General features: G+C 56.7%; 1 protein-coding gene and 1 long non-coding RNA gene across 2 annotated transcripts; one reads left to right on the top strand and one right to left on the bottom strand.

Annotated features, from left to right (window-relative positions):
* The first annotated feature begins 213 nt into the window (after positions 1-213).
* LOC103345631 (uncharacterized) lies at positions 214-16,362 on the top strand. Its single transcript, XR_515472.4, has 2 exons — positions 214-1,700; positions 5,979-16,362. It is a non-coding gene; the product is annotated as an uncharacterized lncRNA (long non-coding RNA).
* Positions 16,363-17,323: 961 nt separating this feature from the next.
* Positions 17,324-21,974, bottom strand: THY1 (Thy-1 cell surface antigen). The gene is made up of 4 exons (XM_051835981.2): positions 21,621-21,974; positions 19,662-19,722; positions 18,900-19,235; positions 17,324-18,562 (listed from the first exon to the last, which is right to left on the bottom strand). Exons 2-4 carry the CDS (start codon positions 19,696-19,698, stop codon positions 18,450-18,452), a joined length of 486 nt encoding a protein of 161 aa, XP_051691941.2. The 5' UTR covers positions 19,699-19,722; positions 21,621-21,974; the 3' UTR covers positions 17,324-18,449.
* Positions 21,975-22,719: the final 745 nt, after the last annotated feature.

Raw genomic sequence — 22,719 nt, 5'->3', positions numbered from 1 at the left:
CCCACCTCCGCCGGGGGCCCTGGAAGGACCTCCCCGGGAAATCGGCGCCACCCAGCGGGCAGCCACCTCATTGCACCCAGGCTGGCAGAGCCACGCCCCGCGTCTCACGGCGATTGGCTCGTCTCTATTGTGACGTCATCCCCTCCCCGCCCGGCCAGGGTCTCCCGGGCAACCGACGTACACAGAGTACCACGTGGAAGGAAAGCACGCCAGTTTGCAGTGGGTGGAGCAAGGACAGAAGTGGGGTGGATGCGACGCGGCGGGGCAGCTGGAAGGTACTGGGAAAGCGGAGGGGCCGGGGGCGGAGGGAGCCTGGGAACTTGAGCCCCGGGCGGATCCACTTTCAGTTTTTAGGAACCGCTGAATGTCACTGCCCCTTTCCACCGGGCTGGGGGAAGTCCTCAGCCTAGGCCTCCACTCCTTTGGCCTGCTCCTATAGGAGCTCCCTGCTCCGTTTACTTCCATGGATTGGTGAGTATTGATGACTACCCGATTGCATAAACAGAGACTATGGAAGGAATTCTCCTTCGTCATCGAAGAACTTGAATTTTTTTAAAAATTGTTTTATTTTTAAGTCAGAGTTACGGAGAGAGGCAAGAGAAATCTTCCATCTGCTGGCTCACTCCCCAAATGGTCACAGCGGCTGTGGCTGGGCCAGGCTGAGGCCAGGAGCTTCTTCTGGGTCCCCCACCTGGGTGCAGGGGCCCAAGCAGTTGGGCCCTCTAATGCTGTTTTTCCCAGGCCACTAGCAGGGAGCTGGATTGGAAGTGGAGCAGCTGGGACATGAACCTGTGTCTGTACAGGATGCCAGCTTTGCAGGCTGTGGCCTAACCTGCTGCACCACAACTCCGGCCCAAGCACTTGCACTTTTGACCTGCCTCCCCTCTCCACGTGCTTGTGAGGACCAAGTGGACTGGTGCCAGGGCAAGATCAGATTTTCAACCTCACTGGGACCAACAATGAGTACCTTCTCCATAGCAGGTGACTTCACCCATCTGCACACCCCTCAAACCCTCCTCCTCCTCTGTTTCCTGGAGAAACTAGGTGCAAACAGGATGTGGAGACCTAAGTTTCTACCTGCAAACATACCTGAATTCATTCTTCCCTCTGCGCCAGGAGCTGTGAAGAAGATGCCCCCCCCCATTTTTTAAAAACACAAGTATCCATGTGCACCTATGCTTTTTTATGTATGTATGTATGTATTTGAAAGGCAGAGCTACAGAGAGGCAGAGGCAGAGAGAGAGAGAGAGAGAGGTCTTCTGTCTGCTAGTTCATTCCCCATATGGCCACAATGGCCGGAGCTGGGCCAATCCAAAGCTAGGAGCCAGGAGCTGGGTCTCCCACACAGGTGCACTTGGACCATCCTCTGCTGCTTTCCCAGACCATTAGCAGAGAGCTGGATCGGAAGTGGAACAGCTAGGACTGGCACCCACATGGGATGCCGGCACTGCAGGCGGCAGCTTTACCTGCTACGCCACAGCGCCGGCCCTGAAGATGTTCCTCTTCTTCAAGGCCTATCCCCCCTGGATGTCAGCCCTCTGTGTTTCTGCAAGGCCCTCATTTCATCATTCATTTTCCAGCTAGGTTTGGAATGTGCGAGGCACACTTCCAGGAACCCGGGATGTGGCAGTGAAGAGAGCAGGCCCACCCCTGGCCTGGAGGAACTTGCACTGCGGTAGCGGCAGAGGGACAGCAGCCAGGTGAGTGCCGGATATGGCGTGGTGGGTGGCACTAGGAGCCGAGGAGGATGCAGATCAAGCAGGGAGGGAGGTAAGGGGTGTGGTCAAAGGTGCCTTCCAGAGAGACAAGGAGGAGGGACCCTGTACATACGGATGGACGGGAAAGAATGTTCTAGGCCGGGGACATGCGTGCCAGAGTTCTGAGCTGGGAACTCCAGGCCCCTTTTGAGGAAGAGCAGGTCAGTGACGATAAGGCAGAACGGGAGCTGAAGTTAAAGAGATACAGCTTGCAGGGCTCCCTGAGGCCATGCCGATGACCTTGGGAGATTTTGAGCAGAGGAGGGTGTGGGTCTGAGAATCCCTTTGGAGAAAGGACCTGAAGAGAGACTGGGTAGAAGCAGGGAGCACTGGGGAGGTCATTGCAAGTGCCTGGTGAGAGATGGGCATCAGCGTCTGATGGGGGTGGGGAGGGATAATAAACTGAGGCATTCACTGGGCATCCCAGTGGTGAGAGTGTTGAATGTTTGGGTGTCTGGTGTGTCTGGGATGTGATGAGTCATCAACATATGGATATTATTCAAAACCGTGGGATTAGAAGAGCTGACCAAGGAGTAAGAGCAGATCCGACGAGCAAGGACTGAACTATGGCGCTGTGTAGAAATGAAATGGAACCATCGGAGAGACTCAGGACTGGCCAGCGTCAGGGGGGGCAAAGCACCCTGGGAGGCGGTGCTGTCCTGGAGCGAAGGGGAGGAAGCCCAGCAGGCAGGAGGCAGAGGTCCATGCCCAGTGCTGCCCGTAGGTGAAGCAACACTGTGAAGGTGGGCTTAGAAGGCTGGTGGTGAGTCTGACAAGGACAGATTTTCTTTTGATGGAGTAATGGTGATGGTAATGTGTTGTCATGTTAGCAGACGCACCTGCCCTATCATCCTACCCCGAGAAACTGCCCATAGCCACATCCATTACTGCTTTATACCCCACTAGCTCTGGTCAGCCACTCAAATGGCCAACAGCCTGTGTGTGGTCATGCCATTCCTGATTACCACTGTTCCTCATTCCTACCCACATCTGAGCAAGCACTCCTGTGGTCTCCTGTTTTGAGCGCTGGTTAGTCAATGATGGGTAAGATCCCCTGGGGGACAATCTAAGGCACAGCTGTGTATGGAGACCACATGGAAACGAGGTCAACAATGGTATGGCCAAGAATTATGCCTCCTGTTGCTCAAAAAATAAATGAAAAGGGGTAAATGTGGTGGAATGAGAAGGTCATGAATGTGGTGGAATGAGAAGGTGAGAAGGTCATGCCAAGATGGCCACTGACAACAGAAACTGCCTGGCAACAGGCTGTGATTGGATGGTTTCGGAAACCGCACAACAACAGAGCCTGACAGACATCAGGTTGTGATTGGATGGCTTTGGAAACCACATGACAACAGAGCCTGACTGGCAACAGGCTGTGATTGGATGGCTTTGGAAACTGCCTGGCAACAGGCTGTGATTGGTTGGGGCATAAACCGCTCCTTGACTGGATTGGCTGCCTTGGCTATATAAGCAGCTGTAGGAACTAAAATAAACGAGTCTGTGGGCTGCTCCCTTCTGGCCTGCTTTCACCCAACTCCCGGGGTCTGTGTGGTGACTCCGCGCCTCTTGCCCCCACCATGCTCCTCCTCTCAGAACAGTAATAAAAGTCTGATTGTGGATGAATCCAAGCGAAAAGGAACTCGTTCGGAGAGCTCCGGAGGAATCTTGCAAGAGAAGCAGAGGAGGGGCTGGTATTGTGGTGCGGTGGGGGTTTACTGCTGCTGACGATGCTGCCATCCCACAGCAGAGCGCCAGTTCAAGTCCCACCCACTCTGCTCTCATTCCCGCTCCCTGCTAATGCGCTTGGCTAGGCAGGGGTTGATGGCCCAAGTGCTTGGGTCCTTGCCGCCCATATGGGAGACCAGGATGGAGCTCCTAGTTTCTGGCTTCTGGTGCAGACCTGGTGCAGACCTGGCTGTTGCGGCCATTTGGGGAGTGAACCAACAGATGGAAGATCTCTGAGTTTAGCTTTCAAATAAGTCAATTAATAAATATTAAAAAAAAATAAGAGCAGAGGAAATGAGAGGGAGCTAAAAAAAGAAGTGAGGAGAGCAATTTTTTTTTTAAACTTAAGAATTTCTTTTGGGGTCTGTGTTGTGGCATAGGGGGTTAAGCCACTACCTACAGCACCAGCATCCTATAGGGGTTGCAGTTCACATCCCAGCTGCTCCACTTCGGATCCAGCTCCACGCTAATGAGCCTGGGAAAGCAGTGGAAGAAGGCCCAAGTACCTGGGCCCCTGCATCTGGGAAGAAGCTCCTGGCTCCTGGCTTTAACCTGGCCTATCCCTGGCCATTGCAGCCATTTGGGGAGTGAAGCAGCAGATGGAAGATCTCTCTCTCTCTCTTTTTCTCCCTCTCTCTCTGTAACTCTGCCTTTCAAATTTAAAATCTTCTTTAAAAATTCTTTTTGGCTGGCACCACGGCTCACTAGGCTAATCCTCTGCCTTGAGGCACTGGCACACCAGGTTCTGGTCCCGGTCGGGGTGCTGGATTCTGTCCCAGTTGCCCCTCTTCCAGGCCAGCTCTCTGCTGTGGCCAGGGAGTGCAGTGGAGGATGGCCCAAGTGCTTGGGCCCTGCACCCCATGGGAGACCAGGAGAAGCACCTGGCTCCTGCCATCGGATCAGCGCGGTGCGCCAGCCGCGGCGGCCATTGGAGGGTGAACCAAACGGCAAGGGAGGACCTTTCTCTCTGTCTCTCTCTCTCACTGTCCACTCTGCCTGTCAAAAAAAATTCTTTTTTTTAAAAAAGATCACTATCTTTTCATTTTACTTGAAAGGCACAAAAACAGAGAGGGGAGAGAGAGAGATTGATTTTCCATCACTGGCTCAATCCCAAAATGTCAGCACCAGCCAGTCCCGGGCTGGGTCAGGTTGAAGCCCGGAGCCTGGAACTCAATCCAGATCTCCTGTGTGGGTGGCAGGAAGCCAGTTACCCATCTGCATCCTCCCAGGGTGCATATTGCAGGAAGCCTTCTTCCTACCAAGGAATTAGAAGTGGAACTGAGACTCAATCTCAGGTACTCCAATATGGGGAGGCAGGCATTCTAAGCAGAACTTGGACCACTGTGATTTAATGCCTGTTCCAAGAAATAATTTTTAAATATTTATTTATTTGAAAGGCAGAATTACACACACACACACACACACACACACACACACACAGAGAGAGAGAGAGAGAGAGATCTTCCATCTGCTGGTTCACTCCCCAAATGGCTGCAACAACTGGAGCTGAGCCACTCTAAATCCAGGAGTCGGGCACTTCTTCCAGGTCTTCCACGTGGGTGCAGGGGCCCAAGGACTTGGGCCATCTTCCACTGCTTTCCCAGGCCACAGCAGAGAGCTGAATTGGAAGTGGAGCAGCCAGGACTAGAACTGGTGCCCGTATGGGATGGCGGCACTGCAGGTGGTGGATTTACACAGCACCAGTCCCCAAGAAAAAAATTTTAAGTGAGGAAAATCGCAGTATATTGTGTGCCGATTGGAAAGAGCCATTAGAGACCAAAACTGATGATGTGGGAGGGAGTGAGGAGAGTGGCAGAGTGTGGCCTGGGGTAGGAGAGAGAGAGGGGATCAGATGCAGAAAGCAGAGGGGCCAGCTTCTGTTAGGGGCATGAGAGGCTCACCCAGAGCAGAAAGAGGGAAAGCTCTGCAGCCAGGGGCAGACTTGGGAAGATGGGCGCTGTGGCCTAAGTAAGCGGAGAGTTTTCTCTCTGGGTGGCCTCTGTCCTCTCAGTGATTACGAGGCAGAGGGAGGTTGCGGGAGGAAGTGCTGGAAATTTGAAGATCCAGGAGGGGTGAGAAAATAGCTAAACAGTGGTTCTCAAACTTGGGTGCGAGAGTCACTTAGAGAGCCTGGGAAAGCCCTCCCCCACCCCCAGGTTCTGATTCACTGGGTGTGGGCCTAGAATTTGGTTTCTGACCAGTTTCCTGGACGATGCTGCAGCCGCTGGTCTGGGGTGATGTTGAGAAGTGCCGTGCACAGGGGCGCGGTGTGGCTGCATAGCAGGACCCTGAGTGTTTGCCTTTAGCATGTCTCCCGTTGCATGCGGAATCACCAGCGTGGGTTCAGGGTCCTGTGCAGGGGTGCTGCAGAAAGTTATTTGAAAATCATGCAGAGTTGTTTCCTAATACGCATTCCTCATAGACCCGTTTGTACTATGTGTTTCAAAATTTTCTTGCACCAGAATCAACTTAAATTCTGTTTTCATTTCCCAGGAACTTTTGGGAGAACCCTCGTGTCTTGAAAACTTGCGTTTCCTGTTGACTTTCCCACTGATGTTACTAGGCTCCAAATTCTTCTCTTCAAGGCGTGGAAGTCTCTGGAGTGGGCTCCACTTCCTCTTGGTGCAGTTTTCCTGGCACGGCTGCATGTACCGTGCTTCCCACCGTGAATCTGCGACACCCGCGACTTGCCTTCTCTCTTGGACTTCTTCTTCTTCTTTTTTTTTTTAAAGATTTATTTTATTTATTTGAAAAAGTTATAGAGAGAGGTAGAGACAGAGAGAGAGATCTTCCATCTGTGGTTCAGTCCCCAAATGGCAGCACCGGCTGGAGCTGAGCTGCTCCAAAACCAGGAGCCAGGAGCTTTTTCTGGGTCTCCCACGTGGGTGCAGGGGCCCAAGCACTTGGGCCATCTTCTACTGTTTTCCCAGGCCACAGCAGAGAGCTAGATCAGAAGAGGAGAAGCTGGGACTTGAACTGGCGCCCATATGGGATGCTGGCGCTGCAGACCGGGGGTTTTAACCTGCTGTGCCACAGCACTGGCCCCTCTTGGGATTCTGATGCGGTCATTCCTGAGTCTTCTGGCACCAAATCTGACAGTCACTCTTTATACGGAGTCGGTTCCTTGGCTTTCTGAAAGCCTGATTGTTCTCATCGGGCCCTCCTGCCACTCTGTCCCCACCATGGGGCTTGCAACACGTGGCTTCTCCAGTTTTCTGCCTCACCTCCCCGCCCTGGAAGCCCCTCCTTGGTCCTCTTCATTTCTAGTGCAGCTGTGGCAGGGGGCTGTTCGTGTGCAGGCTGAGGAGTCCGTGGGATAACTCCTGATTGGCCTGGTTTTCTAGCTGTGAGACATGAAATGATACATTGGTTTCATCATTGCTAGGGTTTGGGTAACAGTTTTATTGTCCTCCCAAGGCCCGTGCTGTGGGTGGGTACTCTAGGTCTTCTGTTCATGGTTGACGGGTTAAGGTGGAGACCTGATTTAACCATGGCTTCTGAGAGGCGGGCCTGGCAGGAAGTGGTTGGGTCACTGGGGGTGTGCCCTCAGAAGGTAGCTCTCTTGTGAGGGTTGGTTGTTCAAGCCAGGGGTGCTTCCTGCCTCACCGTGTGGTTGTCCCTTTACACTTGCTCTGTCAGTGCCAGCCTCCATCAGACGCTGGATCAGTGGGCCACCTGACCTTAGCCTGGGAACCTCCCCAACCATCAACCAAAATAAACCCTCCTTCCCGAGTAGCTTCTCTCAGGTGCTTTAGTTAAGGTAATGGAAAGCTGACACATTCATATATATATATATATATATATTTTTTTTTTAAATGGTGATAGCAGTAGTACCTACCTCTTAGGCTTGAGGATTCAACATGTTAATATGCTTAAAAAGCTTACAGCAGGTTTCAGTAGATTAAGATCCTGGCCTGCAGCACCAACATCCCATGTGGGTGGGGTTTGAGTCCCAGCTGTTCCACTTCTGATCCAGCTCCTTGCTAACATGCCTGGGAAAGCAGCGGAACATGATCCATGGCCTGATGGTGACAGCATCTGTATTTTCACACACCAGCTGCCTCCTTAGGCGTTCCATCTGCATCTCAACCCCAACAGATCCAACATTTAACTCACCTTTTTCCTCCCAGTCTGCCTGCTTGTCTTGTATTCCATATACTTGTGAATGGCACCACCATCCACCCAATTCCTGGCCAGAAATTTGGCAGTTTCTAGCTTCTCTGACTGCCCTCATCCTTTTTAAGGTATTTATGTTTTGCCCTTATTCTTCATTTAAAAAAAAAGATTTATGTATTTGAAAGGCAGAGTTTACAGACACACACATATACATCTTCTATCCATTGGTTCACTACCTAAATGGCCACAATGGCTGGAAATCCCATCTGGTCCTCCTGCATGGGTGGCAGGGGCCCAAGTACCCGGGCTGTCTTCTGTTGCGTTCCCAGGAGCTTTAGTGGGGATCTGGATGAGAAGTGCAGCAGCTGGGACTTGAACTAGTGCTTCGATGCCAGCGTTGCAGGTGGGGGTTTAACTCACTGCACCACAACACCAGCCCCAAGAAAAGGGGTTTCTCTTGCCTCCCAGTTCTTCTCCAAGGCCAGGGGACCCCATCTGGTGATGACCTTCTTGCTACTTGGCTCCTGGGGCAGAGCAGGACATCATATGTCACCTAGTGATAGACAGGGAAGGCTTGAAAGACTAGCCAATGTGGCTTTTATAGCAAACCCACACTCAAGATAACCCATTAGCCCACTTATATGTTAACCACATGGATAGATTAATCCATTCGAAGAACAGAGCCCAGTTACCTCTTACAGTTCCCACACTTGGCCCCAGCGTTGTCATTACAGGCTAATCCCTGCCTGCGACACTGGCATCCCACAGTGGGGGCCAGCTGGAGTCTCAGATGTTCCAGTTCCTATCCAGGTCCCTGCTATTGCACTTGGGAAAGCAGCAGAAGATGACTCAAGGGCTTTGGCCCCTGCCACCCATGTGGGAGATCCAGATGGACTTCCTGGCTCCTGGGTTTGGTGTGGCCCAATCCTGGCTGTTGCAGCCATCTGGAGAATGAACAGGCAGATGGAAGATCCTGCCCTCTCTCTCTCTCTCTCTGTAGCTCTGCTTTTCTATTTATTTATTTATTTATTTTGACAGGCAGAGTGGACAGTGAGAGAGAGAGAGAGAAAGGTCTTCCTTTTGCCTTTGGTTCACCCTCCAATGGCTGCCGCGGCCGGCGCGCTGCGGCCAGTGCACGGCGCTGATCCGATGGCAGGAGCCAGGTGCTTCTCCTGGTCTCCCATGGGGTGCAGGGCCCAAGCACTTGGGCCATCCTCCACTGCACTCCCGGGCCACAGCAGAGAGCTGGCCTGGAAGAGGGGCAACTGGGACAGAATCCGGCGCCCTGACCGGGACTGGAACCTGGTGTGCTGGCACCACAAGGAGGAGGATTAGCCTAGTGAGCTGCGGCACCGGCCGTTTTTCTTTCTATCTTTCTTTTTTTAAAGGCAAAATTAGAGAGGGAGGTGGGGACACACACACACACACACACACACACACAGGCAGAGACAGAGGTCTTCTATGTGCTGTTTTACTCCCCACTTGGCTGCAGCAGCAGGGATGATCCAGGCTGAAACCAGGAGCCAGAGCTTCTTCCGGATCTCTCATGTGGGTGCAGGGACCCACTTGGGCCCACTTGGGCCATCTTCTGCTGCTTTCCCAGGTGCATTAACAGGGAGCTGGATCCAGAAGTGGAGCAGCCGGGACACAAAGCTGCACCCTTATGGGATGCCGTGCTGCAGAGGCAGCTTAACCTGCAGTGCCACAGTGCCAGCCCAGCTCTGCTTTTCAAATGAATAGGTGAATCTTAAAAAAAAAAAAAAAAAAGGTCCCACCTCTTAATATCTGGTAACCACATCCCCCACAGCTGTGGGAGTGCGCTTTGTGGGGCTGCGGTTTGTGACGGCTCCCTTGGGGTCAGATTCTTCATCCAGACATCCGGTGCCTTCATTGTTCCAGGATGTCCAGTTGCCCTTGTCTTCACTGCCCCCACTGTGGCCTTCAAGCCAGCTTTGGGGAAACTGGCTACAGATTAGATCTGTGACTTTTTTATTTAATAGATTTATTCATGTATTTGAAAGAGTTCCAGAGAAAGAGAGGAGAGAGAAAGACAGAGATATCGAGAGATCTTCCAGCTGCTGGTTCACTCCACAAATGGCCACAATGGCTGTGGCTGGGCCAGGCCAAAGCCAGGAGCCAGGAGCTTCTTCTGGGTCTCCCACATGACTCGAGTGACAGTCAGTGTGGCTGATTTGTCACAGCAGTCCTAGCAAACTAATCCTGAGGTGAGGGGCAGCTGCTGTACTCACTGAACAGAGCAGAAATCACTGTCGCCCTGGTCCCAGAGCTGCTGTGTGCAGCAGCAGGACAGGATGGAGGTGGAGGGTGGGCAAGTCCCGCCCTAAGAAGGCGGAGCTATCCAGCTCAGTCGGAGAGGCTGTCCTCCCGGGAGGCAGTACAGGAGAGAGCCTCACAGGCAGCCTCCCAGCCTAGCCCACCTGCTGAGCCTTTGGAGCTGTCCAGCGCCTTGAGCGAAGTGCCCCATACAGCTAGTCCAAGACCCTCCCGCCCCATGCTCTCCAGCCTGTGTCAGTGTGTGGACAGTGCAAAGTCCAGCCCCTTCGGTCCAGCCTCTCCTTTGCCTTCAAAAGGCAGGAAGCCTAAAGCACAGTTCCCATTCCCCCATACTCCGCATTCCTCTCCGGTCAAGGGTGCACGCAGACTTGTTTTACACAGAGGACACGAAAGGGCCCTGGTACTGATTTTCTCAAAGCCCAGAATCCGCCAGCCACGGGAGGGACTGAAGTCTCCCCTCGAGTAATGGACAAGAACGTGATGGTTCTCCTTCTTCTCCTTACCAGTTTCAAAAGTCACAGATCTGGGGCCGGTGCTGCGGCACAGCAGGTTAAGCCGCTGTCTAGTGCCAGCATCCCATGTGGACGCCGGTTCCAGTCCTGGCTACTCCTCTTCTGGTCCAGCTCCCTGCTAATGGCCTGGAAAAGCAGCGGAAGATGGCCCAGGTGCTCTGTGACGGCGGCGACAATGATTGCTGCTCTGTGCGGTGAGTACATCAGCTGCCCCTCACCTCGGGGTGGGCAAGGGGGTTAGTTTGCTAGGACTGCTGTGACAAATCAATCACACTGACTGTCACTCGAGTCACACGGGTGACTCCAAATGACAGAGATTTAGTGTCCACAGTTCCCGAGGCCCAAAGTCAAGGTGTGGGCTGGGCCACGCTCGCCCCGAGGTCTGCAGGGCAAGGGAGGGTCCCTCCTGCCTCTCCAGCTTGTCACAGCCACAGGCCTTCCTCTCCACCATGTCCCCGAGCCCCAGGCCTCTTTGTTCACGAGGACACTAGCCCAGGGTGACCTCATCTCTATTTATTTATTTGTTTATTTGAAACAGTTGCAGAAAGAGAGAGAGAGAGAGAGAGAGAGAGAGAGAGAGAGAGAGAGAGAGAGAATCTTCCATCCTCTGGTTCACTCCCCAAATGGCCATGGCCAGGCTGAAGCCAGGAGCCAGGAGCTTCCTCCGAGTCTCCCATGTGGGTCAGGGGCCCAAGGACCTGGGCCATCCTCCGCTGCTTTCCCAGGCACATTAGCAGGGAGCTGGCTGGGAAGTGGAGCAGCCGGGATTCCAACGGGCTCCCACATGGGCCACCAGTGCTGCAGGCCGGCCACAGTGCCCTCATGGGGATTGCATTGGCAGAGACCCTGTTTCCCCGTCAGCCGCACTGACAGGCGGTGGGGATCAGGGCTTGAATGCATCTCAGGGGACACGCTGTCCTCCCTCCTCCCTCCCTTCTGTAAGCCCTGCTCCTGGTCTGACTGTGCTGCTGCCCCTTCCTCGGGCCGCTGGCTCCAGGCGCTTGCTCGCGCCCCTTCACAGCCAGCTCTGGCCCTTGTCTTCCTCTGTATTCTCTGCCTCATTCTCGGTGAGCCAGCAGCCATGTGGACTCCCCTTGGCAGCCCTCGGGCCGTCAGCCACTTCCTCCCTGTGTGCCATTGCCCACCTACTCACGTCTCCTTGTTCTTGCCCGAGCTTGCTGTTGCTATTTTCTCTCCTTTGCCAACTTGCCCGGTTCCTCTGCCCCTCCTTCCCGCCAATGCTCTTGCCTGGAAACACCTGACCCTGACCCTCCCCCTCCCCCTGCCTACGCCACCTCATCCACCCACTCAGGTGAGTGATGGGGAGGTGGGTGCATTGAGCCCCCTTTCTGCTCATGACCACAGACCCCAGAGGGACACACTGCGCCACCTGGTGTTGCTGTAATTTCCCTACTACGATTAGTCCCCACTGTATGAATTTTCTTTTCTCTCTCTCTCTTTCTTTCTTTCTTTCTTTCTTGACAGGCAGAATTAGACAGAGAGAGAGAGAGATAGAGAGAGAAAGGTCTTCCTTCCGTTGGTTCACCCCCCCCCCCCCCAGATGGCTGCTATGGCCAGCGCGCTGTGCCGATCCGAAGCCAGGAGCCAGGTGCTTCCTCCTGGTCGCCCACATGAGTGCAGGGCTCAGGGACCTGGGCCATCCTCCACTGCCTTCCCGGGCCACAGCAGAGAGCTGGACTGGAAGAGGAGCAACCAGGACAGAATCCGGCGCCCCAACCAGGACTAGAACCCGAGGTGCTGGCGCTACAGGCAGAGGATTAGCCTAGTGAGCCGTGGCGCTGGCCCATGTATGAATTTTCGATTGCTGCACAGCAAATGTCCAGGAAATCAGTGGCTTAAAACATCACTCAACAGGGTAAGCCACTGCCTGTGATGCCAGTCTCCAGTACCAGTGCTGGTTCGAGTCCTGGCTGCTCCACTTCAGGTCCAGCTCCCTGCTAATGCATCTGGGAAAGCAGGGGAAGATGGCCCAAGTGCTTGGGCCCCTGCACCCACGTGGGAGACCCTGGTGGAGCTCCAGGCGCCTGGCTTCGGCCTGGCCCAACCCTAGCTGCTGCAGCCATTTGGGGAATGAACAAACATGGATGAAAGATCTCTCTCTGTCTCTCTGTGATGCTGCCTTTTAAATAAAAAGATTTAAAAAATTTTTTTTAAACAACACCCATTTATTATCTCACAGCATGTAGTCACAAGTCCTGGTGGGCCCAGCTGGTTCTGTGGTCAGGGTCTCACCCGGCCGTCCAGGTGTCGGCAGGGCTGGGCGCCTGTCTGGAGGCTCAGGACAGTGATCCTCTTCCAAGCTTGCTCAGGGTGTAGGTAGAATGTGGTGCTCATGGCTGTGGGGGTGAGGCCCTGCCTCCTTTCTGGCTGCCCGCAGGGGCCTGCCCCCTCCTGGGGGCTCTGTGTGCCTTTTCTGTAGCCATTCACCTGTGCTTCACACCCTCTGTGCTCACGCTTCTGCTGCTCCCCGGGGAGAGCTCTCTGCCTTTAAAACCTTGTGTGATGAGATCTGGCCTGCCCGGGCAGTCTCAGAGCCCAGCCTGCTCCCAAGTTCCAGGGATGAGCGGGGGTGGGGTGTGCCTCTCGGGAATCCGGCTGTCACTCTCGCTCCCTTATCTGTCTCTGGGGTTTCCCTTTTGCAGACCTGCCCTTGCACTTGTGCTTCCTTTAGAAAACAGAGGCCACCGCTGTGCGAAGCCTGGAGCCTCCGGGGTCACAGGGGTCACAACCTCCGCTCACACCCACCTTGGCTCCGTAGCTCTCATCCTCCCCACTCGCCTTCCTGCAACTGGTTTTTTTTTTTTTTTAAATAGAACTAAGAGTCAATTTTTTAAAAAAGATTTATTTATTTGAAAGAGTTACAGAGAGGCAGAGGCAGAGAAAGAGAGGTCTGCCATCTGCTGGTTCACCCCCCAATTGGCCGCAATGGCTGGAGTTGCACCAATCCAAAGCCAGGAGCCAGGAGCCTCCTCCAAGTCTTCCATGAGGGTGCAGGGCCCAAGGACTTGGACCATCCTCCACTGCTTTCCCAGGCCATAGCAGAGAGCTGGATTGGAAGTGGAGCAGCTGGGACTCGAACTGGTACCCATATTGGATGCCAGCACTGCAGGCAGTGTGACTTTACCTGCTACACCACAGCACTGGCCCTCCTGTAACTCTTATGCTTCATCTGCTTCTCCCTCTTCTTCATTTGTCTTTCCCTGTCTCCAGGATTCATTGCCATCCACATCTTTTTTTTTTTTTTTTAAGTTTATATATATATAGAGATCTCCCATCTACTGGTTCATTCCCCAAATGGCTGTGATGTCCTGGAGTGGGCTGGGCCTGGCAGAAGCCAGGAGCTAGGAGCTTCATCCGGGTCTCCCACATAGGTGGCAGGGGTACAAATACTCAGGCTGTTTTCCGCTGCTTTCCCAGGCAGGCACATTATCAGGGAGCTGGATCAGAAGTGGAGCAGCCAGGACTTGAACAGGTGGCAGCTATGACACAATGCCAGCCAGGTATTGGCATCTTAAAAAAGAGCCCAAAACCTCCCATGCCAGCTGCAATCACACTTGCTGAAGTCTCCACTTTCCCATTCGCTCACTCTGATCTGGCGTTCCTTACGCCTGCTCCGCTGAGCTGCTTGTGTCGGAGTCGCAGTTCCCGTTACCCACGGCTGTACAACGAGCCCCTCCAAGGAACCACGTGTCTCATGCGTCTGTGCTTGGCTGGGCCCCGCTGCAAAGCTCTCACTTGAGGGTCACTCTCCGTGCTGGGACCTTGGGCATCCAACATGGCTCCCTCCCACGACTGGCAGTTGGTGGAGGCTGTTGGCTGACACTTAACTGGTGCTGTTGCTAGGGTGCCTGTGCCCAGCCCTCTGTGTCATTTGGGCTTCCAAGAATAGCAGCCGGTTCCAACAGGAAGTGTCCAATGAGTGAGCGTTCCAGGGGGGCCAGCTAGGAGCCCCCAAAGCTTCATAGGACCTAGCCTTGGAAGACGCACAGGGTGAGTTCTTCGTGGTACTGTTGTGCATAAGCGTGATGCAGGGCTGTGCCACATTGACCGGGAAGGAGTTGCGGGAGCCATCCCTGGGGACTGGCTGCCACGGTCACCAGCGACTTGGCCCTTCCCCCCGTGACCTGGCAGTTGAACTGCCTGTTCACTGAGAGCTCTCCCTTCTCTGGCTCCCTGGCCCTGGACTTTTCACTGTCATTACTCACTGCTCTTTGGTCTCCCTTTCTTTTACTCCAAAACCCAACCATAGTACTACATCACATCCCAGGTCTGGGCCTAGAATGATAGCATTATTTCTCTGATGTTCTCCCTGTAAAATCTTACTTGTTTCATGGTCAGTGTCTACCATCTACCAAACATTTTATTCCTGACCTTGACCTGTGCTCAGGGCTTAGGATACACAGTTGTCTTCTTTTAAAAAATTTTAATTAGGCCGGCGCCGCGGCTCACTAGGCTGATCGTCCGCGCTGGGGAGGTGAGGAGGCTGGCACGTGTTAGTGCAGGTGCCATACCCCCTCCTGGAGAGCCCTCTGCCTGCTGCCACTAGGTGTCCCTGGTCCTAGGTGACCCTGCCATGACCCCCTGCGTGGACACCACCACTGCGATCCAGAAATGGGGCACAGGGAGGGCCTTCTGAGGAAGGAGTTGGTGCCCTAAGTTAGGGGCACAGATGGCTGAAGGGGGACTTGGGAGAGCAGTGAGGAGGCCCAGAAGGTGGGTGGGGTGCAGTCTGGGGCACATGTGTGCAGAGGAGCCCATGCTGGCCCCGGGCTCCTATAAATACCCAAGTCACCACAGATGTCCAGCTTCCCCAAGACTGGAGTGGGGCTGATGGCCATCAGGGTGTGCCGCTGAAAGCATGCGACAGCCCTGGCCCTGCATGGTCCTTCCTGGTCAGCAGGCTTATGCGGGAGGCCTGAGAGCCTGCTCCCCTCCCTCCTTTCCTGCCTTTCTGCAGCCATGGCCATGGCCCTCAGCTGCCCCTCCCTACCCGGGGCCTCAGTCCTGCACTTGGCTCTAGAGGCCAAGGCCACCACCCCAGCACCTGGGCGTGGTTTCTGCAGGTGCCCGGAGCGCACACCGGCCTCTCAGCGGGAGCCCTACAGCGAGCTTCCACCAGTAACTTCCAGAAGGATCTCGGAGCTTCAACCTTTGAAAAAATTTACTTATTTTCATTTTATTTGAAAGGTAGAGAGAGAGAGGGAGAGAGAGGTTTCCTATATGCTGGTTCACTCACCAAACGCTTGTGGGCCAGGCCAAAGCTAGGAGCGTAGAACTCACATCTGAGTCTCCCACATGGGGGCAGGGACCTGTGTACCTGAGCCATCATCTGCTGCCTTTAAGAATATCCCCTGAGTGGGAACCGGGATCACAGGCGGAGTGGCTGGGACTGGAACCAGGCACTCTGTCTGATACGGGATGTAGGCATCCCAAGTGCCTGCCTCTTTAAGACACTACTTGGAACAGCCACATCCCATACCCACGCACCTGGGTTCAAGTCCCGGCTGTGTTCTCGATTCCAGCTCCTGCCAGTGGGCACCCTGGGATGCAGCACCTGATGGCTCAGGTAGTTGGGTCCCTGCGTGAGTTCCTGGCTTCTGACTCCTGGCTTTGGCCTAGCCCAGCCCCAGCTATTGCAGGGATATGGGCGAATAAGGCAGTGGATGGGAGGTCTTTGTTGCTGCCTTTCAGATAAACAGTTAAAAAAATCCCTTTCTGTCCTCACCCTCCCCGGACAACCACTAATCTTATTCCTACCTCTACAGATTTGCCTTTCTTGGACATTTACGTAAATGGATTCATGCACTGTGTGTTTTTCTGTGTGTCTGACTTCTCTCATGGACAATATTATTGAAGTTCATCCATGCTGTAACATGTATCAGTGGCAAATTCTTTTTATTATTATTAAATAGTATTCCCTTAAAAAATAAAAATGCCTGCCCCTGAGCAGCTGCCCGAGGGTGGGGCCCTCGTTCCTGGCACTTGAGCCCCGTTCCATCACGGAGTCTCTTCTCGCCAAGATCCCTTTCCTTGGCACGGCGCTTGCAGCTCTGATTACAGGGCACACAAGGCGAGGCGGGGTCTCAATGCCCCCCCCCCGCCGCCCCAGCTGCTCCCTGCAGCTCCCTTACTCCTGGGCTTCCCTGGCCTTCTTTGGGCATCGTCACCAGAGGGGGCCACTGCAAAGCAGAGGCTGCACTGGGTGGTGGCCGGAAGAATGGGAGCCCCTGGCAGGAACTTAGATCTTGGCCTTGAAGGAAACTGCGCAGGTGCCGCCTCCTGCAAGTCCTTGGTGAAAGCACGTGGGGGGGGTTACCTACCTTGGGAGGGACCTGGGGGGGGGGCTAATGCTCCTTTCACACAGTGGTTTTGTGGGAGGGAGCCAGGGATGGGGCTCAGCGCCCCCTCTCTCCTCCCCTGGAGACATTACTCACGCCAGTGCCTTCCTTGGAAAGCTGTTGCTCTTGCATTTAAGAATCCGTGGCTGCCCCCTGCCGGCACCCTCTGCTCAGCACGGGAGCACAGCGTGGAACAGTCCGGGCTGAGAAAAACCGGCCCCACACCTCCGCACCTGTCCACGCACAGCTGCGTGCGCGTTCCAGAGCCCCCGGAGCCAAGGCCGTGCAGTGCAGCCCCCACGCGGGCAGGTGAGTGTGTTGTCCTAGCCAGGTGAGTCAGCAGAAGGGAGCGCTCACTGATTGGGGCAGATATGTCAGGTTTGAGTCATCCTGCACAGAAGCACAGTGTGCAGCCCTGTGTGTGTCCCCAGGAGCCTGCGCTGCTGTCATGGGCGGGGACGGGGATGGGGGGATACGACGAGCTCCCTGGAGAGCCCTGGCTAAGGTGGGAGGTGAGCCTGGGGTGAGCACAGAGGAGCCAAGCAGAGAAGAGCCTGAGGACAGACTTGATTTTATTGTGCAGTTTTCTTCTTCCTCAGTGAGATGTCACAAGCTGTGATGGCACTACACACGGGACAGGACAGGCAGGACCACGGGGCAGGGGTGGGGGGCTGGGGCAGCCACCATCTCCCTGGGAGGGTCTCACTCCATGGCCCACCTCAGGCCCCCCACAGGTCTCTGCAAAGGGCAGGGGGCTGTCTTGAGAGGCTCAGGTCCCGGGCAGCAAGGGCTGGCACTGATGGGCAAGGAAGGCAGACCCCTCCCCCACATTTCCCGGAGACTTGGGTCACACTCCCTGAGGCTCTGGGATGTCACCTGCCTGACTTGGCAGCTCCGGGTCAGGGTTCCGGAGGTTCTTGGGAGCTTGGGGCAGCCAGGGAGGAGGCTTGCCGTCCTCTGCCACCCTGACAGGGCTGGCCCACGCAGTGAGGGACGCAGGCTCCCGCTTCTAGCCGCCTTGGGCAGGGGTGACGATGGACCCTCGGACCCCGTCCTCTGGCCAAGTCTGCATCTTGGCAAGTGGAGTCCCTGGCCCCAGGTCCCTGGGGGACTTGTGGAGTGGCAAGGGCCAGTCATTTTTTTTCCAGCTGAGATCATTCCTGGAGATGCGTGCCGGGCCACACATGCGTGGCGGTGCCCTTGCATCTGGGTCTTGAAGTGCTCTCCTGGCTGCTGAGGTGGTGCCTTGGCCAGAGCAGGGCTGTGCTGGGCCAGGCTCGCCCCTTCCCCTCCTCATCCAGGTCTCTCCCAGACTTCTCTGCTCCTGGTGGGCCCCCTCTATCCACTGCCCCTCCCCCACCCTCGCTTTTCATCAGTTCCCCGTCCTGGCTTCCCTTGTCATAAACGCCCGCAGGACACAAGGACAAGCCCTAAGCAAATCAGACAGAAGCAGCTTTGGGAAAAAGAGGACGACGAGACCTCTGGCAGCGTGCGGACAGGGTGAAGAGGCGGGGTGCGGGCATGGAAGATGGCATGCAGCACTGGGGTTCCTTATAAGGGGCGGGGTCCCCGCTTCTCCCCCAGCTGTGCGAGGGGTTGGGGTTGGGGGTCAGCAGCCTCAGAGAAGCAGGATCTCTGCACTGGGCCTCCAGGCTTCCTGGATCCTCCACGGGCCCAACCAGTCACAGGGAAATGAAATCCGTGGCCTGGAGCAGGGACAGTGAGAGCAGCAGCAGCAGCAGCCACGAGGTGTTCTGAGCCAGCAGGTTGATGCCCTCGCACTTGACCAGCTTGTCTGTGGAGAGAGAACGTGGTGAGGGAAGGGACCAGGACTCCCTCTGGGAGGCAGGCACTGGCATGTCTGAGCTGCAGCCAGGACCAACCTGGCCATGGTGGGAGCCCCTGAACACGTGGCGGCTTAGGGGAACCCTGCTGAACCGCAGCACAAGACTGCAGGTGAGAGAAGGCCTGTGTCGTCTCCATTTCCCAGGCAGGGAAGACTGGGGAGGCAGCCCCTCCCTCCAGTCACAGAGGTCAAGGACTCCCCAAGGGACCCGGCAGCGGCTGGGAGCTGGCGAGGCCCAGCCAAGGGCGCCGCCTGCCTGCTTGGCCTTGTCGGGGGCTCGCCTCACCTCTGAGCACAGAGACGTTCTGGTGGGAGCTCTGGGTTGGCTGGCCGGAGACGCGCAGTTCGCAGGTGTAGGTGCCCTCGTCCTTGGTGGTGAAGTTGGCCAGGTAGAGGACCTTGATGTTGTACCTGCTGGTGAAGTTGGTGCGGGCGCGGTACGTGTACTCGGGCACGCCCCACGTGCCATGCAGCACGTGCTTCTTCTTCTCGCGGGTCAGGCTGAACTCGTGCTGGATGGGCACGCTCGTGGTGTTCTCATGCCGGCAGTCCAGGCGCAGGCTCTGGTCCACCAGGCAGGCCGTCAGGCTGGTCACCTTCTGCCCTCGGGACACCTGCAAGACTGCCACCAGCGGCGTCCCCGCCCCATTGGGGGAGAGCCTTGGGGGCAGGGGCCCGCCCTCCCACGCGATGGACAGAGGTGGGCCTGGCTGCAGAGGCATCCTGTGTGACCCCGGGAGTCCCCAGGGGCCAGTCCAACTCCCCCTGTGGACTCCAGCCTTCCTCCCCGGTCTGCTGAAGCCTTGGGACCCATCAGCAGCGAGTGGCAACGGCAGGAGAGCTTGGGCTCCTGGCTCCCTTTTGCAGGTTCCAATTCACTAGGATGGGCAGGGCTCAGCCAGCGGCCTTTCCTGAACCTCCTGGGGCGGGCAGGTGGTCGGGTCAGCTGGGTTGATCAGTCCACCTGGGATGTGCTAAGCCCCCCTCCCTCCGTCCCCCGCTTTCTGAGGCTGAGAGGGGGAGGCCAGCCCGGCCCCTTGCCCGGTACCTGTCAGCAGCAGCGCGATGCCAATGGCGGGGTTCATGGTGCCAAGAGCTCCGCCCTGGATCTGCGTGTGGGAAGAATGAGCAGGGAGAAGGCTCAGGGGGGCTCATTGGGAGCATGCTCTAACGGCCGCACTGGACGCCTAAGCGCTTCTGTCCATCCGCCCTCTCCTCCCCAGTTGTTTCTGGCCCTGGCCCTGGCACGGGGAAGCGGGGAAGCACACTCTGCAGTGAAGTGTACCCCTGTGTCCCTGTCTGAGCAGGGAGCGCTCCCTCCCAGCTGGCTGACTGTACCTGGCTTTCTCTCTCACATTCTCCCCGCCTGCGGGGTTGTGAGACCAGTGAGCACAGAGGCTGGATAGTTTTTAAAGATTTTAATTCTGGTAGACTGCATGCAACATCTGCCCACTTAGCCATTCATGAGCGTACAGTTCAGCGGCCCACAGTGGTGAGCAACGGGGTCTTTCAGAACCAAAGCTCTGCCCATGGCCACGGAACTTCCCCTTCAGGGACTTCCTACTTCTCCTGCAGAAGAAAACCTCCAAATGCCCAGAGCAGCTCCTGAAATATAACAGATGCTCAGGAGATGTTTACTGAAGGAATGAATGAGGCGCTGTGGAGCCTAGAAGTCCACGTTGTCCTGGGGGCTAAGAAAAATGGCGCAGGGGGAAGGGCTACTCAGCAGATGCATCCGCCAATATGTCACTGGCTGGAGCTGATGTCAGGGATGGGTGCGGCCCTCCCAGGTAGGCCTGCACTTGGCGTTCAGTGAGGGGGCTGTCCAGCGTGCACGAGGACAAGGGACAGAGCCCTCTGATTGCAAAGGAGCTAAAGACGCCTCGCCTCCCCATGCCCAGCTCTCTGGGATTGCCAGGCTGCAGTTTCCAGTCCCCTTCCCCACCCTGCCCCGCCGCGCCTCTTTTTTTTTTTTTCTTTTTTTGCAACCCAGACTGAATTGCCATCACGGAGCTGAGAGCCTAGCCTGTGCGCCCAGGAGAGGCCATAGCAGCAGCATGCGCCTGCGAGTGCGCGCGGGGCCGGTCCAGGAGGTACTGGTCCCGGGCACAGGGCGCGGCACTCGCGAAGTCCAGGGTCCCTGGCGCTCAACGCTTGGGCGGGGTCCTCCAAACTATGCGGAAGCGCTGCTGCGAACCAAGGGAAATCAGCAACCGGTTTGATGCGAGGACCCTGGGCTAGTCTTGAGGGGTGCAGGCCTGGCATCTCGGAGGGGTAGGGGGAGCAGCGGCCAGATTTGGAAAGGAAAGAAAGGAGGCCAGGGCTGGAGGGGGATGAAGAGCGCGCAGGGGGAGGGTGGGGCGCGGTTGGGAGGCGCATTCTGCACCCGTTCCCTCCGCTCTGGGTTCCCGCGGTTCAGCGCCAGCGGAGCTCTGCGCTCCCCTCGTCCCCGGCCCTGCGCGGGAGCCCCGTGATTTCCTATCCAATTTTCCATCCGAGGTCCCCTCCCCCCCCAAACCTTTTTGAGTTTGCCCCTCCCCCGTCTGCTCGCCTTCCACCCAGTCCCCGCCCGCGGCACTGCGGTTTCCTTTCCTCGAGTGCCCCGCACCCAGCCACCGCCAGGTCGCGGGGTAGAGGCTTCCCGCAGCTGGCCACCCTCCGTCCTCCCGCCCGCATGGCGCTCCCCTCCCCCCTTGCCATCGGGTGTGGGGCCGTCTGTGTGGGGGAGAACCAAAGGCTGCCCTTGGAGCCCTCCTCGCGCTCCACCGGACAACCGCCCCCCAGACCCCGCCGGAGGATGGAAGTCGGGGTGCGGCGCAGCCGGGTCCCCGCAGAACCTCGCGCTCTCGCCCTTGCCTGGGAAACAGGTCCCTCCCCCGGCCCTGCAGCGTTCCTCCTTGGGGTGCCCTCGGGAGCCTCCTGAGGCCTCAGATCGCGGGGGCTTGCAGGGGCGCCTGGCAGCTCTCCCTGAGCCCAGGGTCCCGTCCTGGCTGGCTCCCGCTCCTACCTGGGCTCCGGTCCTGCGCTGCTGCAGCCGCCTCGGATGTGCCGCCTCCAGCTGCTGCACCGTGCGCGGCGCCCGCAGTTTTCACCGCGGGTGGGGGAGAAGTGGGTGGAGAGGATTGGGGGGCAGCCAATCAGAGGCTGTCCGGGGAAGTCTGGGGTGGGGTGGCTGGGGAAGGGTGGAGGAGGCGGTCCCCTATTGGTGTGGGCGAGTGGTGGGTGGGCGGCCGCTCCAGGGGACCTCAGCCTGGACGGGACCCCGGGATAGGGGTGCGGCCGCCTCCCCGAGGCCCCAGCGAGTGCCCCTCCTTAGGCTGTTCCCCTTTCTTCTGACCGAGTCGTCCCGAGTCTGTGGGAAGCCCCAAGGGTCAGGAGGGCAGGATGGAGGCTCCTCCTGCTGCCGGTTTCGGCGCTGGAATGTTCCAGTCTTTCTCCAAAGGCAGCGGTGGGGTGTTTTCCGTATTGGTGCAGCCCTCTGCAAGCAGGACAGGCGCTGCGCTCCCCTCCTCCTTTCCCGTAGGCCTCGCTGCCCTGGGATGTGGGTGCTCTCTGCTCGGGGCACCCCCACGCCTTAGCTCCCAGGCTGGCGCCTCCCGCCCAGGTGCTTGTGGCTCTCGTGAGCACCGTTTGGCCTAAAGGCAAGGTCAGGACTGTCGCCGTCCACTAAGACTAAGCCCGGCGGCACCTCGGAGGCCTCGGAGCCCACAACCCGCTGGGCCGTGCCCCGCTGGCAAAGGCTGCCCTGGGGCTGGTGCGTGGGGGCTGCAGACCCGACTGCAGGAGCCGCGCCCCTGTGCTGCCTGCGGGACCACGGGATCGCTGAGACCACGCACCCGAGAGGGATAGGCTGAGTGCCGGCTTCTGATCCTGCGCGCGCACACACAGACACACAGACACACACAGACATACACAGAGACACAGACACATACACACAGACACACACAGCGACACACACAGACACATACACACAGACACACATATACACAGAGACACATATACACACAGAAACACACACAAACACACATATACACACAACCACACACACATATACACATACACACACATGGACACACAGAGACATACACTGACACACAGATACACCA

This window comes from Oryctolagus cuniculus, chromosome 1, assembly GCF_964237555.1.
Source record: "Oryctolagus cuniculus chromosome 1, mOryCun1.1, whole genome shotgun sequence".
Classification (NCBI taxonomy): domain Eukaryota; kingdom Metazoa; phylum Chordata; class Mammalia; order Lagomorpha; family Leporidae; genus Oryctolagus; species Oryctolagus cuniculus.
This window is presented reverse-complemented; position numbering and strand designations above follow the sequence as displayed.